This window comes from Portunus trituberculatus, chromosome 16, assembly GCF_017591435.1.
Source record: "Portunus trituberculatus isolate SZX2019 chromosome 16, ASM1759143v1, whole genome shotgun sequence".
Lineage (NCBI taxonomy): Eukaryota > Metazoa > Arthropoda > Malacostraca > Decapoda > Portunidae > Portunus > Portunus trituberculatus.
This window is the reverse complement of record NC_059270.1, coordinates 6,301,216-6,316,878: the sequence shown is the minus strand read 5'-3', so window position 1 is coordinate 6,316,878 and position 15,663 is coordinate 6,301,216. Positions and strand designations below refer to the sequence as shown.

The window sequence follows — 15,663 nt, the reverse complement described above, 5'->3', positions numbered from 1 at the left end:
CTCTCCCTCTCCTTATGAACCTATAGGAATACTCTCTCTCTCTCTCTCTCTCTCTCTCTCTCTCTCTCTCTCTCTCTCTCTCTCTCTCTCTCTCTCTCTCTCGTATCTATTTTTATTGCCCTCTGATTTACTCCATTCATTAATTTTTATCCAACTCTTCACCAGCACGCATAAGTCACGCTGTGCACTCCATTCATTCACTCTTTTCCCCTCTGTGTTCCCTGTCCTTTTGCCTTCCCGCCCCTCTCTTCGTCCCCAGCTGTGCCATACGTTCTCCATTTCCCTTGCCCTCTCCACCCCCACACGACGGTTGGAAGTTCGGGTGGCAGAGAGATAGAGAGGGAGAGAGGAGGTGGTGGAAGGAACGGGAAACGGTTTTGGGACGTAAATGTCAGAAGGGAAATGTCAGGATTGATTTTCAAGTGGCGGTGGGCGAGTTAAGGGGAGGGGAAAGAGAGGCTGAAGCTGTAACGTCATGGTTTTATCTGGGTAAAGGTAAGCAGGTCCCAGGCAGGCCTCATAAAATCGTGATGTCACCGCCACGGGAAACGCCAGGCAGAGAGAGAGAGAGAGAAAGAGAGAGCGCTTAAGTAGGCTTCTTTTTCCATAAGTGTATCGCAACGCTTGCAATAAGTGTAGTTTAACGTAGACAGCTACACTAATCAATACTTTACTACTACTACCACTACTGCTACTTCTGCTACTACTACTACTACTACTGGTAAAAATAATGATAATAAAATTAATGTTAATGGTAATAGTAATAATAATAATGATAGATAATAACAGTAGTAGTAGTAGTAGTAGTAGTAGTAGTAGTATAATACCACAATCATGCCTTTCCCCAACGTAACATTTACAAAATAATATACACAACTACACAACGACCGCCATAGTCCGTTCATCCCATCCCAGTCGAGTACACCCACACCGCTACCACACACACACACACACACACACACACACACACACACACACACACACACACACACACACACACACACACACACACACACACACACACACACACACACACACACACACCAGCCACTACTGTCGAAAGTGCTGAGTTCCGGTACATCACCACAACCATTGCTTCACCAGCGGCCACCCTCCCCCTGATACAGAACCATTGCCACACCCCGTCCCGCCCCCCTCATGCCTCTGATATTCAATGCCGACACCACTGACTGACATGCAACACACACACACACACACACACACACACACACACACACACACACACACGATAATAATGATGATGATATAATAATAATAATAATAATAATAATAATAATAATAATAATAATAAACTGGTTCCTTTATTTGGAATCCTCCTGCAATAACTTTTGTTCTTGAGAGGCATATTGAACATAATCTCTCTCTCTCTCTCTCTCTCTCTCTCTCTCTCTCTCTCTCTCTCTCTCTCTCTCTCTCTCTCTCTCTTGCCCTTAGCCCGACTCCTTAACACGTGGGAAAGAAAGAAACAAGGAAACACGAGTAGGAAAATAATCATCAAGTCACCATTTTCACACACCACCACCACCACCACCACCACCATAACATATCACATTTATTGTCCCAGCTCGTTTTTATCCTCGCGTCACACCTCTCACTACCATTACCACCACCACCACAGCCCAAACCCCTACGTTAAGGCACCATAAACCTGCTCCCGGTGCGCCATAACGTAAGATCACAGTCAGTAGGCGAACCGAGGTGAAAAAGAGAATTCCAGAGAGAGAGAGAGTGAGAGAGAGAGATGGGTTGGAGGTAAGGATAAGAGCTGAATAGGAGGAAGTGCGGGAGGTTGGGAAGCGGGATGAGTGAGTGGAGAGCTCTCAGACTGGGAGAGACCGTGGCTGGCTGGCTGGTTGGCTGGCTGGCTGGGTGCTGAGGTCGAGTTGGCGCATCGTTAGGCCTTGGCGCTTGATTCCCACACTCAGCTCACTTCCTCCTCCTTACTTCTCATCCTCTGCACCTCTCGAGCTTGCTTTCTCACTCGTTCATGGGTGGTCTTGTCAGGATAGAAGATTTTACGTGCGTCTTACAAATACTAGTGCTTGAATCCTTCCTCTAGCAGTATAAAGAGGACGTGTACTTATCGAAATGAGACGTGTGATAATTTCCTGACTCTTCCTGACACGCAGTATATGCAATTCTGGGCTTGTTTGTATGTGCGGAATTTGATCCTCTGAATCTGCGAGCATGTCTCCTGCGACCCAGCGGAATGTCCACCAACACTAATCCGGTGTCGACGCTTCATCCTGTCATCATAGACTCTGCTGACGGCGACCTTAGGTGTCCACTTTTCAGGGTTAAGGCACTCCGTTAGGAAACTTTGAGGTGTGGTGGTAGGCACTGGCACGTCTTTCATCGCCTAGTCAGCGGCGGCGGTGTTGATGTCAAAGATATCCACACACCAATGTTCAGTAAAGTCCTGAGTGTGCCTTCCTTTCTCAGCAAGTGTGTCACTCTCCCTGCCTGTTTCCGAAGCACTTCCTTCCCATCACGGAGTATCGGTGTGATCTTCGTGTGGCGTGCTTGCTAGACTTGCTCTATTGTGTGTTGTCTCGAGGTCTCCTGCTTGAGGTTCATGTTACGGACTCTGTGCTCTCTCGCTGCCCCACGTCCGCCTTTAGCCAGCCAGTCTTCATAAGCTGTTTCTGACGCAGACTAAAGAACCCGATTTGTAAAGGAGGACATACAGTAGACTTGAATCCTCTGGGTGAGGCTTAAGCTCTTTGTGGGTGTATATACACATGTGGTGGCGGTGTATACAGGAGCCGCCTATATCTGAAGGGACTGTCCAGGAGGGTTGTGTGGAGGAGCTTAAAACGCTGTGTCGTGGTGTGTGTGTGTGTGTGTGTGTGTGTGTGTGTGTGTGTGTGTGTGTGTGTGTGTGTGTTTGACAAAATCTACGTATATACAAACCATAAGTGCTAAATATATTCACGATCGAGTTGAATACGAATTTGTCGAAATAAAAAATTCTCGTTATCACCATCCCCACCATCAAAACTAGTACGCACCACTGCTACCATCACCACCACTAACTAATCACTGCCGGGTCAAGGAGGCGATTACAAAAGCAACACTAGTATTAGTTGAGCAACGAGAGTGGGGCTGCTGTGATATGCATGAAGCCCTTCGTTAGGTGTAAACACGCACTTTTACTGCTGTCTTTGGCAAACAGGTCGAAATGTATTAGCTTACAAAGATGAAGATTATGCGGCTTTTTTTTTCCTCTCTCTCTCTCTTTCTGTTGCAATTGCGCTCGTGAAACAAACGGTCCAGTTGTGAATACCTTAAATTTTCGTCTTCTAACATTTTGTATCTCTCAATTCGCGTCTTGGAAGAAAGTGAAAGAGTATTGGGGTGATGATTATGCGTTACTTTGCTTCGTTAAATCACTGCGTCCTTCAAAGAATTTAGTGGTAAATACTGATGATTTTTGTCTTATTGCATTTATGTTTTTTTTTTTCTCTTGGTGCAAATATAACTTTTTTTTTTTGCATTCTGCCTATGCCTTGTACGACTTTGCTCGGCCTAGTATGCGCGGGTATGCACAAGAAGGTGCTCGTGATGGCACTTGTCCTCCTTCGCCCAGATGTCTGTCTTACCTTGACGGGCTTCTCAATCTCAGGTGTGTGTGTGAAGCATACGTAGCAGTGCCTTTACAAACACACACACACACACACAGAAACAAAGTATACACATTCAACATAGATCACTGAAATATTTGTCCACGTAGTATTTGCAATTTCCACCAAAACATTATCGTTATTAGATTAACATATTACCAGAGCGATATTGAAAACGGTAACACACACACACACACACACACACACACACACACACACACACACACACACACACACACACACACACACACACAGACCTTGCGTGCGTACTTCCCGTCTCACAAGAGCTCAGCTAAGGGCACGTGACGGAAACGCCCAGTAAGCCAAGAAAGTCGACTTAAGGCCCCGTGTTCCTCTGTCCTCCCCCGTGCCTGAATCTCTGACAGGGAAGCTCACGTGAACCCAGACGTTTGTTAACCTACTGGATGACGCAGGTTGACGTAAAAGGCTCCTTTACCCTATTTTCTACACCCATAAGACCGCAAAACACAACCAACGGACAATATAGTTTATTTCAAGATAAGAATTGTGTTTAGTGCTTCCGATAAGCGTCTCCGAATGATAGTGAGATAAGGGAGCGGTCGATCATCACTGGTTTCCTCGAGTGGAGTGCTGATAGCCACCTGAGTTACTGCAATCTGAGTGCTGGGAGAGTACGTGCTTGTCCACCGCCGCCTTCACCTCCCTCACCACTACGGGAGCCTTTTAATACCATCATTAACCCATCAAAGACATTCTGTGCGCGAAGTGAATAAGTCGGAGGATTAAATACGAATATTCCTCATAGTGGCGACTGTTCCCGGGACTCGCAATACTGGTTCCTCGGAGGCACCTGTATCCTCCACATCCCATTAGGCCTAAGAATTCCTTAGGCCTATCTTTCCCGAAGAGTGTGTGGTCTGTGGTAATTACAATGACGACCGTGAAAACTAATTACGCACCAACATGGAAATATTATCAGCAGTGAGCGAGGGAGACCGGGACCATGGAGCATTTTATAAAGGGCCGCATCTCTTTCTTCAACAAGAGATGGAGCCTTGCGTCTCTGGACATTCCCCAGATCAAGGTAAAGGCTCTGAAATTACACTACTAAAAAAATAAATAAATAACATTCTTAGAGAGCTTTATAGAGGTAAATATTTCCAGCTTGTAGATGTGTGAGAAGGGGAGCAGGATTGAAAGAGCTGCTAAAGGAAGGAATAAAGAAGGATAAGGGAAAAAGAATAGGAAGAGTGCTTGTATGGAGGGAATGGAAGGAGGACAGACGCTGATGGACAGAGGAAGAAGGGAAGGGAACATGTGTGCGACGGTTGTGCAGGGACAAGGCAAAGGCTTCCGGACAAATGGGATGGGCAGGACCTTTCCTAAATAAGGGTAAAGGAAGGGCGGCCGGCAGCAAAGACTCGCATTACACACGGAACCTTGACTAATGATGGGTTCAGGTGGAGCTTCTTTTCTGGCGTTTTTTTTTTTTTTTTTTTCATGTCAAGGTGACTTTTTCCACTCTTGCTTGGCCATTAAAGGTGGAATATCGTTTTCTTTCTTGCTAGTTTCTTGTAGATGTGGGAGATTTCATTTATTTCCTATCAGTCTCTTGCAAATGTGGATTATTATCGTCCAGTTATTCATTTTATTTTCCTTCCTTATCTTTGTTTATTCACTTATCCATTTGTTTATTTATCTCTCTTTCTCTATTTTTTTTATATGTAGCGTTTTCTTTTTTGTAAGTTTTTTTTGTCGAGTTCGAACTTTTTTTTTCCTCGGTAATTTCTTGTGGAGGCAGAGCTTTCCATGCTAATTTCGTGTCTCAGAAGCCTTGGAAGAGCGGTGGTCAGCAAACCCAGTGTAACCAAGGAACAGATGAGAAAGGTGGGAAAAAGAAAGACTCCAGCAGGTACAGTGTGCAAGAATGGCAGTGCCGAGTCATAAACATAACCTTCCGCAGTGCAGCGTCCTTGTTGGCCTGGATCACATGGGTTGTGGTGGTTACCTGGCTTAGGGCAAAAGACAAGCTGGGTATTCATTTAAGTCAGAACAGAGGTGGGTTGGGTTGGATTCAGAACGTCATAGAGGAATACTGCAAGAAGTCAGCAGGCCTCCACGTGGCTGTCTTTGCAAAAATCTCGTTCATCTAATACCGTTCTTTTTTTTTAAGTAGCTTTATTATATAATGTTTTATTTAGCATCTTTTTTAAGCTCAAACACATTAGTTTTATTTCTATCATGATGATTAATCCTAATTACCTTCTCTATATCACCTTTATTACACTTCTTATGCCATTTCATGAACTAGATGGCTAGAACACCAGATCTTTACTAGAGTAGCCTGGCATTGACAGACACCCGACAAATATGAATGGAGAAAGTTTGGTCATCCACAGCTGGTGATAGCAATATGTTGGTCATAGGAGTCTATCAGTGTTTTTGATTAGATTGGTATGTTAATTTTTATCAATATACATATATATATATATATATATATATATATATATATATATATATATATATATATATATATATATATATATATATATATGTGTGTGTGTGTGTGTGTGTGTGTGTGTGTGTGTGTGTGTGTGTGTGTGTGTGTGTGTGTGTGTGTGTGTGTGTGTGTGTGTGTGTGTGTGTGTGTGTGTGTGTGTGTGTGTGTGTGTAAAGTGACGTAAGCCATCTATTGCCTCGGTAAAATCATCCTCAGCAGCTCAAATGAAATGCCTGTCTTACTATCACTAGCAGTCAAATGGTGAAATGCGACGTACCTATCTAATTATTTACCGATAAGATTCTGCTCTCTGACTGGACTGTCCATGTCTTCCTTGCTCCCTTCCCACCATCCTCCTTTTCACCCATAATTTTCCTTTAGCTTAACCAACAGAATTAAATATTAACTGAAAACTTTGTCACTCAGATCTTTTTACCAGTTCCTTCTCAGACCACATCAATATCAATTACCACGACTTTTGTCAAAGAGGATTATGTTCTGTTACCTTACCTAACTTAGCTTTAGCTCATAACCAACCCCAAAAAACAATACCTGGGATGGCTGATCTTCATTTGGTTTCCTTACCCTGCCTCCTGCCAGTGCTTGTCTTATCCCAGCACTTGTGGAAGATCTTCATGGACGTTAGAAGCCAAACAGTTGAGTTGTGACGGGAAAGACGACCTTCCCGTTCGATGAATGGACGGATAGACGCACTAATTTGACCCCTGCATTGTGTTATCCCTGAGCGTTACACAATGCCTCACCCGGCCATTGTATCTTGACTCGAGACAATCCGGGGAGAGTAAGAGAGTAATAGCAAACTCAAATTGCTGGTTTGTCACATGGCAACAGAAGGACCATGATATAACAGTAGTGGTAATAGTATTAATAACAGTGATTCATTTATTTCTTCCTGGCAGACTTGAAAGATTCAAGTGCTATTTTATATTTAAGTTACAACAGTGCAAAGGAATCATATCTGTTAATAGTGTTGTATTAAAATTTTAAGAAATCCCAAGTCTCAAGATGACAGTAATTTTAATCTACTAGTTGTTATATGTTTTGTTTAGCAAAGCTTTAAAGATCTCATTAGTATGACGCAGTCTTCATGCAGTGCCTTGTGCACTGCTTCATGACGACGGAGAAAGGAAGCCTTAGAGGGAGGTCACTCACGTGAGGCTGAGGTTGGGTGGGAGGCGACACGAAGCAGCGTTACGAAAGTCAGACAAAAGTAGATGTATAAGAAATCTGATGATTATACACTCGAAGACATAATTCATGATAAATTAAGATAAAAAGCAGTTTCTTACCAGTGAAGGAAGTTAGTCAACCGAAATAAAGTAGAAAAAAAAGCCTGCTGAGTTGTCGCATCCCAGAAATATGTATATATGAATAGATATATAAACAAAAATATATAAAGTTGCTTATAAAGAGACACCAATTATATTTTCCATAACAACACCAAGAACAAGCATCAGCCAGCCTGAGAGCATCCACAAGAATGTCTGTAATGGGCAGGAGTAAGATTGCTTCCTCGAAAGTAAGAAATTTAGGATAATAAAGGCGAGAGTGGAGCAGTAATAGTGTGTGTGTTGTGGGAGAGAGTACAGATGGTGTGTGGTCATTATAACCTGTGGTCACCAAACCGGACTCAGCGGCAGCAGAGTCGAGAACCGAGAGGTGTATCAGGCTCAATTTACAGGGTCAAGGACATGGTTTATTTTACTCTTTCGTAACGGCTTACCGGGGTCCACGAGTAGCAAGGGTTTGTGTTCCCTGTTTATGACATGCGCTTCACTTTTCACTTCACTGCACTTACTGTCATGCTTTTGGTGTGAAATTTAACACATTTTCACCTCTTTTATTTATGATGGCAACTATTTACACGAATTTTCAAGTTATTTTAGTCTTTTATGAAGGTGAATACGAAAACAGGCTCATATCCACTGTACTACGTTAGGATCATGTCACAAGGAAACACTGCACTCCCACACAACACTTCCAGGGCAGGAGTGTGTGGTCACTGTTTCTCACGAAGTCAGCGTTTCATGACGTTCTCTTTAAACCTCAGCCTGTGTCGTGGAGGTGATGGTGGCTGGTGTTCGCTTACCTTCTTACCAGTGTGTGTTTGCTTTCCGGTGAGGTAAAGGGGAGGGGAAGTTCCACGTGTTGGTTCCTGGAAAACTAGCTGGGTAGGTGACTGTTTTTTTGGTAGTTAGAAATCGAAGGGAGACCTTTTAAGAGTTAATCATATTGCAGGCAAACACACACACACACACACACACACACACACACACACACACACACACACACACACACACACACACACACACACCTATATTAGGACTAATTGACGCAAAACACTACCTGGTATCTTTATCTTTTCCAAAAATCATCGAAGTATTGGGAAAGATTTTGTAATGAGCGACTACACGTTGAAAAATGTACGCACACACACACACACACACACACACACACACACACACACACACACACACACACACACACACACACACACACACACACACGGTATGTAGATGATAACCTGACTGTCTACGAAAACACCTCACGAAAAACATATTTCTCCCCGGCGGCTCTGAAGCCTCCCACTACCTCAACCACCATCACAACCAGGGACTGTATTCTTAAGCGCCTCATTCTCTTCTTTTTTTTTTTTTCTGAGACCAGAGAAATGAGTAGCTGGTTCTCCTGGCATTTATTCTCTTATTTATGTATCTTTTTTTTTCCCCGGATGGAGTATACAATCTTCGTTGAATTATCACCAGAACTGTGACCATCATTTAAAAAACTGCAAAAGCCTCCAATAAAGAGGACAAGATGAGAGACCTGCCAAGTGTTTGAGAATGCAGTTCCATGAATCACAACAACAAAAACAACAACAATAGAATAATAAGTCTTCCGCTACTCTCCTCTGAGTCGGCGCTGGAGTAAACAATCCATCATGGGAAGATTAACACCAGGACGCCTAAGGGATTTTTACTCTGTCTGGTGGTAACCCTTCCCACGCCTACCTCTCCTCCTTCCCTGCCGTGGCGGTGGCGGCCTCCCCCACGCACCGCCACACACAGGCAGGAACGTTGTGCCAGGAGATGGATCACCCACACGGAGGACTTGAGGCGATTATTTATGCTTGATTGTAAATATTTCTGACCTACATACACGAGGAAGAACAAGTATGGACCGATGCTGAGACTAAGCGGTATACGAGTGCCCGCTTCGCTCAAATATTTGCCTTACATTAAAGAATATTTGCTGTCTCAGGGTACTGTCTTATGAGCGCAGTAGGGGTTAGTGTGAACATGTAGCGTCTTGGAGGAAAATACTTATAGAACATTGATCAAATGAACTGGGAACAGATGCAAAGGTAAAGATTCCCTTAGTAAAATAGGCAAATATCACTGACCTCAGAAAATCCATGTTTTATTCATATCTATTATTTCCTATATGATTCAAAAATAGATTTAAACTCTAAAATAAGAGTAATCTATCTTCAAAAAAGTAAACTGTCTGCAAAACCACGACAGAAGACAAAACTGTTACCCAAAATATTAAAATTAAACTTATTGTTCTTATTGTTACCATATTCTGCGTGCGAGTCTTCTTTTTGTGGCTATCTCCGTCTTGTTTCTCGTGGAGGAAAGGGAAGGAAGTTTGACATGCATAACATATTTGGGAGACGCGTGACGTTTCACAATGTGGTCTCCCTCCCCTCGCCTCCCTGTTTACCTGTTCGCCTGTCACTCATCTCGATTACCCAGCAAAATAAAGGCACAGTGTTTATTTGGAACCAAAACTAGTGGTAATATCTTATACAGTGCATGAACTCGCTATCTTACAGAGCAAACTAAAAGACTTACTGTTTATATAGATCTAAAACTTATGATGGGTAATACTGTCTAGAACCGCACTGTCTTATCGACCCTTATAAAAACACTAGTAATGCAAAAATGTGCAGAAGCTCTGAAGTAAAGCTAAGTAATGAAACACTGACTACAACACACCAGGTCATGAAGACAGGAGATGGCGGCAGAGGAGAGCGTCAGGTATGCGGGTGTGTCAGCGGAGTGTTGTCCCTGGCGGTCACTGCACAGTTACTCTCTCTTGTTCACCTCCCTTAACTTAATAAAAAAAGAAAAAAAGTAGTATCTGTTGCATCAAGAGTCCCTCGCTCCCTGGGTACACCCGCTCCTCGTGGTGACAGCGCTGTGGCACGAGGAAGTAAGGTGGATGGTGACGTGGGCGTGGCTGTCAGATAAGGCGGTGGAGGAGAAGGAGGAGGAGGAAGCAAGGCGGGTGATATGCGAGGGACGGGTCACTGCTTGCTTCTGTGTGTAGTCCGGGAATGCATTTTCTTCTTAGTGTCAATCTCCTTTGCTCTGACCTTTCCGCAGCCTTCTGGGTATATAAATAGATGGATGGATAGATATTAATAATTATATTGATTAAAATATCATGAGAACATCAAATTTTACAATGTTTATACCAAATTCTTGAGCTAATTTATAAAGTAGAAATATAAACTCATACTCAGGAATAAAAAAAGATATATATAAAACAACATCCAATACTAAAGTTATGAATATACTCGTAAAACCAGCCACTACAATGCTATCTGTGCTAATACCTGATGACGGATGGAAATACTCATCTGGCAGTAAATGATTGCTACCACGCAGAACAAAGCTCGGCGCAGAAAGTAGCACATGCCGGTAATACCACACTCCAATGGTCCTCATAGCGCCGCCTTATCAGTTCCCTGGGACGATACCCCATTCCCTGTTGAGTCACTGTGTCTTTTCCCTGCTGCCTTACTCCCACATGAATCACTGGAGAGCCTTGGTAGTGACGTGGCGGGGCGTGTGTTACCTGTAGGTGTAGTAGTACCTGACCCGCCTCCTTCGTGTTGCAGGTGGAGCGGCTGTCGGAGTACGAGCAGTACTTCGCCTCGCTGCTCGTCGACACCCACCCTGACCACCCTGACCGCCAGCACCTCGCCACCCACCATGATAGACTCACCCAGGTAAGTACAACACTCACCCCTCTGTATGTTTACCATTTGATTAACCCTCTGACTGCTGTGGCGTGTCCTTGAACTTGGTAACTTGGAATACCTATAACATGAATCCGTTTTCTGAAATGCTTTGCTCTCTCACTCACCACGACTATTTGTAAGAGCCACAGATATGATTAGCTGGGTTCTCAAGAGTAATTTTTTGTTGATAATGTAGAAATATTGTCAACGTGTTCCCAGAAATACAATCCTTAAAATTCCCGTGTAACTTCAATCAGTGGCTTTTGAATATAGAGGAAGTGCACCGCAGAAGTGTTTCAGAATTTGGTCGTTGGTAAGACGGTGTGGTGTAAGTTTGGGATATGTATTTGAAAGGTATCAGTCTCAGTGAAAACATTAGTGTACTGTCTCATTGATTTGTTGTAGTACGTCAAGCCTTTCATTGCGTGTTGTTTTTACTTTTGTTGTTGAGTAAAAACATGTTTGGTCAAAGGGTCACTGTGTCCTTGGCGGTTAGAGGGTATTTAATATCATGTGGTAAAATTTATTTGTTTGCCTTGCTTGTTTATTTACTTGTATTTTGTTTGTTAAATTTGCTTCTATTTGTTTATTTAATTTATAAGATATCCTCTTTTTTATTCTGCTATTATCTTATCTTTTATTCCCGAGAACGGAAATTACAGTACCGTTTTGTGTTTACTCACTCTCATTAAGTATCTATAATTTTACGTTTTGACTCATGCTGTTACATTCACCATCTCTGTAATGCGTGACGAGCTGAGCCAGGTGACTAGCACAGGAAGCTTCTTACCTATTCCCAGAAGCGTCATCATTCCTGACTCGTCACATCCGATGACTCGTTAGTACCCACCATCCTCTTTTTTTTTTTTTTTTTTTTTTTACTCCAGAAATATAATCTTAAAAGCTAAAAATTAACAAAGGTTAGAGAAACAAGCGTGATGTGATAACAAATATTTAAAACAGTTCGTGCTGAAAATAAAAATAGTTGATTGGATTAGTCTCCGTGATAAGAGTCTGAAGAAAATGGGAAAGCGTCCTCTAACTCCCGGTGGTGGCAACAGATGGCGCGAATTGTCTCCTGCTCGCCTGCACATCATCTCAGCATTCGAGTTTTTTCCATAACAACTTGTTCTTTATATGTAGCGTGTACGGATATAACGGGATGAACACTTAAAGGAACAAGGGCAGTAGCAGCAGCAGTCGTAGTGGTGTTGTAGGCAGGATGAACGGCCTTGAGGGAATAGCTTTAGCAAACTGATAAGATTATAACTTCATAAAGATAAAATGTTTCTCTGATGTTCGAGGTTTTCTCAAATAATACCAATAACAATAATAGTAATAGTAATAATGATAATAATAATAATAATATAATAATAATAATAATAACAATAATAATGTTCCTAATAGGTATCATTGTCACTGATAGCCTCTCGTTTGCAGTAGTTATTGTTCCAGGCCGCTCGAGAGCCCGACTAAACAATGCATGCGAGTATTTCACGTGTCATGGAGCGAATGATTCCCCATGTTAGTGGAGACTGCTGTGGCTAACATGTACAGGAATCGAGGTAGCAGTAAAGTAGATTAGTTGATAAATGAATGAAGAAATAGGTGATAATAATAATAATAATAATAATAAAAAGAACAACGAATTAATTGAAGCATTAGCAGTCTAATTTTTACCATTTCCTTTATGGTAGTGGTGGTAGTAGTAGTAGTAGTAGTAGTAGTAGTAGTAGTAGTAGTAGTAGCAAAAAGTAGAAGTAGTAATAATAGTAGTAGTAGTAGTAGTAGTAGTAGTAGTAGTAGTAGTAGTAGTAGTAGTAGTAGCAGCAGTAGTAGTAGTAGCAGTAGTAGTAGTAGTAGTAGTAGTAGTAGTAGTAGTAGTAGTTTCTTATAAAAACAAGAATTTCACATCTTTGCTCCGCTAGTGACCACAGTGACCTTGAGTCTAAAATGTGAGGCGCCAGGTGTTAATGTTACTCCTACTTGCATATATCGAGTCCACAAGGCATGTCATAACTGAAGGGAAAGCGTGGCGTTTGCTTTCTCCTTTCTTTCTTCTTTTCAGGCTTTCTATCTTACGAGTCTAGTGTTTGCTGAGTGCAACTAGTAGTATTTGTACATTTCGCTATCAAATATTTTATATCGAATTATAATTGTGTAAAATTTGTAATGCATATGTAGAGATTTAAGTCAATTATAGAGATTATTTTCTGAAAAGCCGTTTACATGAAATTCTGATTAAACGTTTTGCTAAGAGATTTTTTCATCATCTGCATTTTTTTTCTTTTTCATTATCTTTTTGCACCAGCCCCTTGAATAATTGTGCACCCTAGGAAAAAAAATAGCCTTGTGTGTCTCCCTTTCCTGTGTCCATGTAAACATTTTTGTAACCTGGTCGGAATGTCAATAACGAACGGCCATAGCAGCGGTGAAAGGGTGAAGTGAACCACGCGTTTGTGTATTGACGGCAGAAAGAAAACACATAAGTAAATAAAAAGTTACCGGCTGACCTTGGCACGCGTGACTCACATGAACAACGAGATAGATGGTCAAGCCTTGGAGCTACCTGGCTGGCTGACTGGCTGCTGGTCCCTCCTATATCAAAGATCACTCTTGCAGTATTAAATTGCGGAAGAAAGAAAAGAAGGAGAGAAGGAAGGAAGGACTCAGAAACGCTTCACCTGACTACCCTCGTATTTTCACGCCGAGCAAAAAGACGACCCTGCAAGCGAACCCGTAAAACAGGGACACGGATAATAAACACGGTAAGTGGCCGAGGATGAGGAAGAGAGGGCCTCGTCCCGCCGTCCCCGAAGCGTGACGCAGGTGGGGATAGAAGCCCTCAGTTTGTCCGTCCGTCACAAGGGAAAGGGAGAGAAATTCAAGGTGACAGGCAGCATTTCTCCCGTGGGATTACCGAGCTAATGTAATTGGCCTCAAGCAGCGATGTTTTCTTTTCCTGGTTTTTACTCTTTGGTGTGAGAAAAGAGGAAAGGAAGGAAGGAGGGACAGCGGGAGTGTGCCGTGACGCCATACTTTCCGCGTTGTTGAGGTTAAATAAAATGAGAAATTGAAGATTGTGGTGGTCATGGAATGCGATATCTAGGCGAGTTAGAGGACGTAGAGAGAGAGAGAGAGAGAGAGAGAGAGACTCAGTTGAACAAGAAACCACAGAGTATTATATAATAGCATAAAATGTCATCGACCAAGGACGATACTCTCAGATGTAAACAACGAGAGGCTGACAGTAATGGTAGTAGTAGTAGGAGTAGCAGCAGCAGCAGCAGCAGTAGTAGTAGTAGTAGTAGTAGTAGTAGTAGTAGTAGTAGTAGTAGTAGTGGTGGTGGTGGTGGTGGTGGTTTAGTAGTTGTAGAGCAATATGAAAACAGAGGACAGGGAAAAGAAGAGGATGCTGTGAGTTGCAAGGCTTGTATCCCTTCGACTGCATAGCGGCACGCCTCAGCCACCCTGCTCACTCACAAAGGGCGGCTCGGAGCACCTGGTTCCGGCCGCCCCGCCCTGCTGCTACCCCTGCATCATTTGCGCTGAGATGTGACGGTAGTTTCGGGACACAGGGATGGAAGAGAAAGGGAGACGCTCCAGTGACGGAAGTGGCGGAAGGTGACGCAGGATTGAGTGAAACCAAATGAGGAAGGAATGTGAGCTGCAGATGAGATGGCGGTGAGCTGAGTCAGGGGCATGTCAAGGTGAAGATGATGCAGTGGTGCGTTAGGACAGGAAGATGAAACGATGTGGGAGGAAAGAGGAGAGCTTTGGTGAGGACAGACTGCGGCAGGAAGACGCGGAAGAACAACACTGACAACTCTATTCGGCTATTAGGTTTTAGCAGACTGAAGGAAGTTATTACGTTTCGCTAAAGGAATAGACATAGAGTACTATAAATGATTAACTGTAGGACTGTTGTGGATTGTCTTTGATCGTATTAAGCTGCTGTAGTCTATAGTATAACTGAAAAAAATCAAGACCGCTAGGAAAAAAAATGTGCTTCGTTGATTGGATATAATTTATTTTTTATCTATAAAATGATGCGCTGCCGTATTAATTAGACAAGGGTGTAGATTAATTATAGTGGTGAGAAAGCACAGTATTAAAACAGGACACTTATATCCCTAGCGTTTCGACGAATTCTTTTTTCTTTACAGTTCCTCGAAAAGTAAAAGAAATAAAGGCCACCTATTTTGCTTTCCATCCACCACAGTCTAGCAACACGCACACTATCAGTTAATAAAACACTATATTCCTCATAAATAAAGATACTAAACCAAAACAACAACTCGTACACTTCACAAAGACTTAACGCACACGGATAAAAATGAACGAGGGTAGAAGTCAAGGCCACAAGGAATAAACAGACGCCCCAGAAGATAAGGGTAATACCAGGGAGTGTTCGTAGAGTGTCCCTATTATCTCCCAGCCACCGTTGACAAGGCGCAGGGTCAGGGTGGGTCGTGGGGTAAAAG

At 42.8% G+C, this 15,663-nt stretch overlaps 1 protein-coding gene across 5 annotated transcripts in view; it reads left to right on the top strand.

The window, feature by feature from the left end:
• The window catches only part of LOC123504617, a 518,452-nt gene that overhangs the window by 438,668 nt on the left and 64,121 nt on the right, over window positions 1-15,663 (top strand). For 4 of the 5 annotated variants that reach the window (XM_045255282.1, XM_045255284.1, XM_045255283.1 and 1 more), the window contains one exon: window positions 11,057-11,167. In XM_045255282.1, coding sequence (XP_045111217.1) covers window positions 11,057-11,167 — 111 coding nt within the window. Of the gene's footprint in view, window positions 1-4,295; window positions 4,711-11,056; window positions 11,168-15,663 lie in introns of those variants that run through there. The other variant, XM_045255287.1, reaches the window with a different exon arrangement.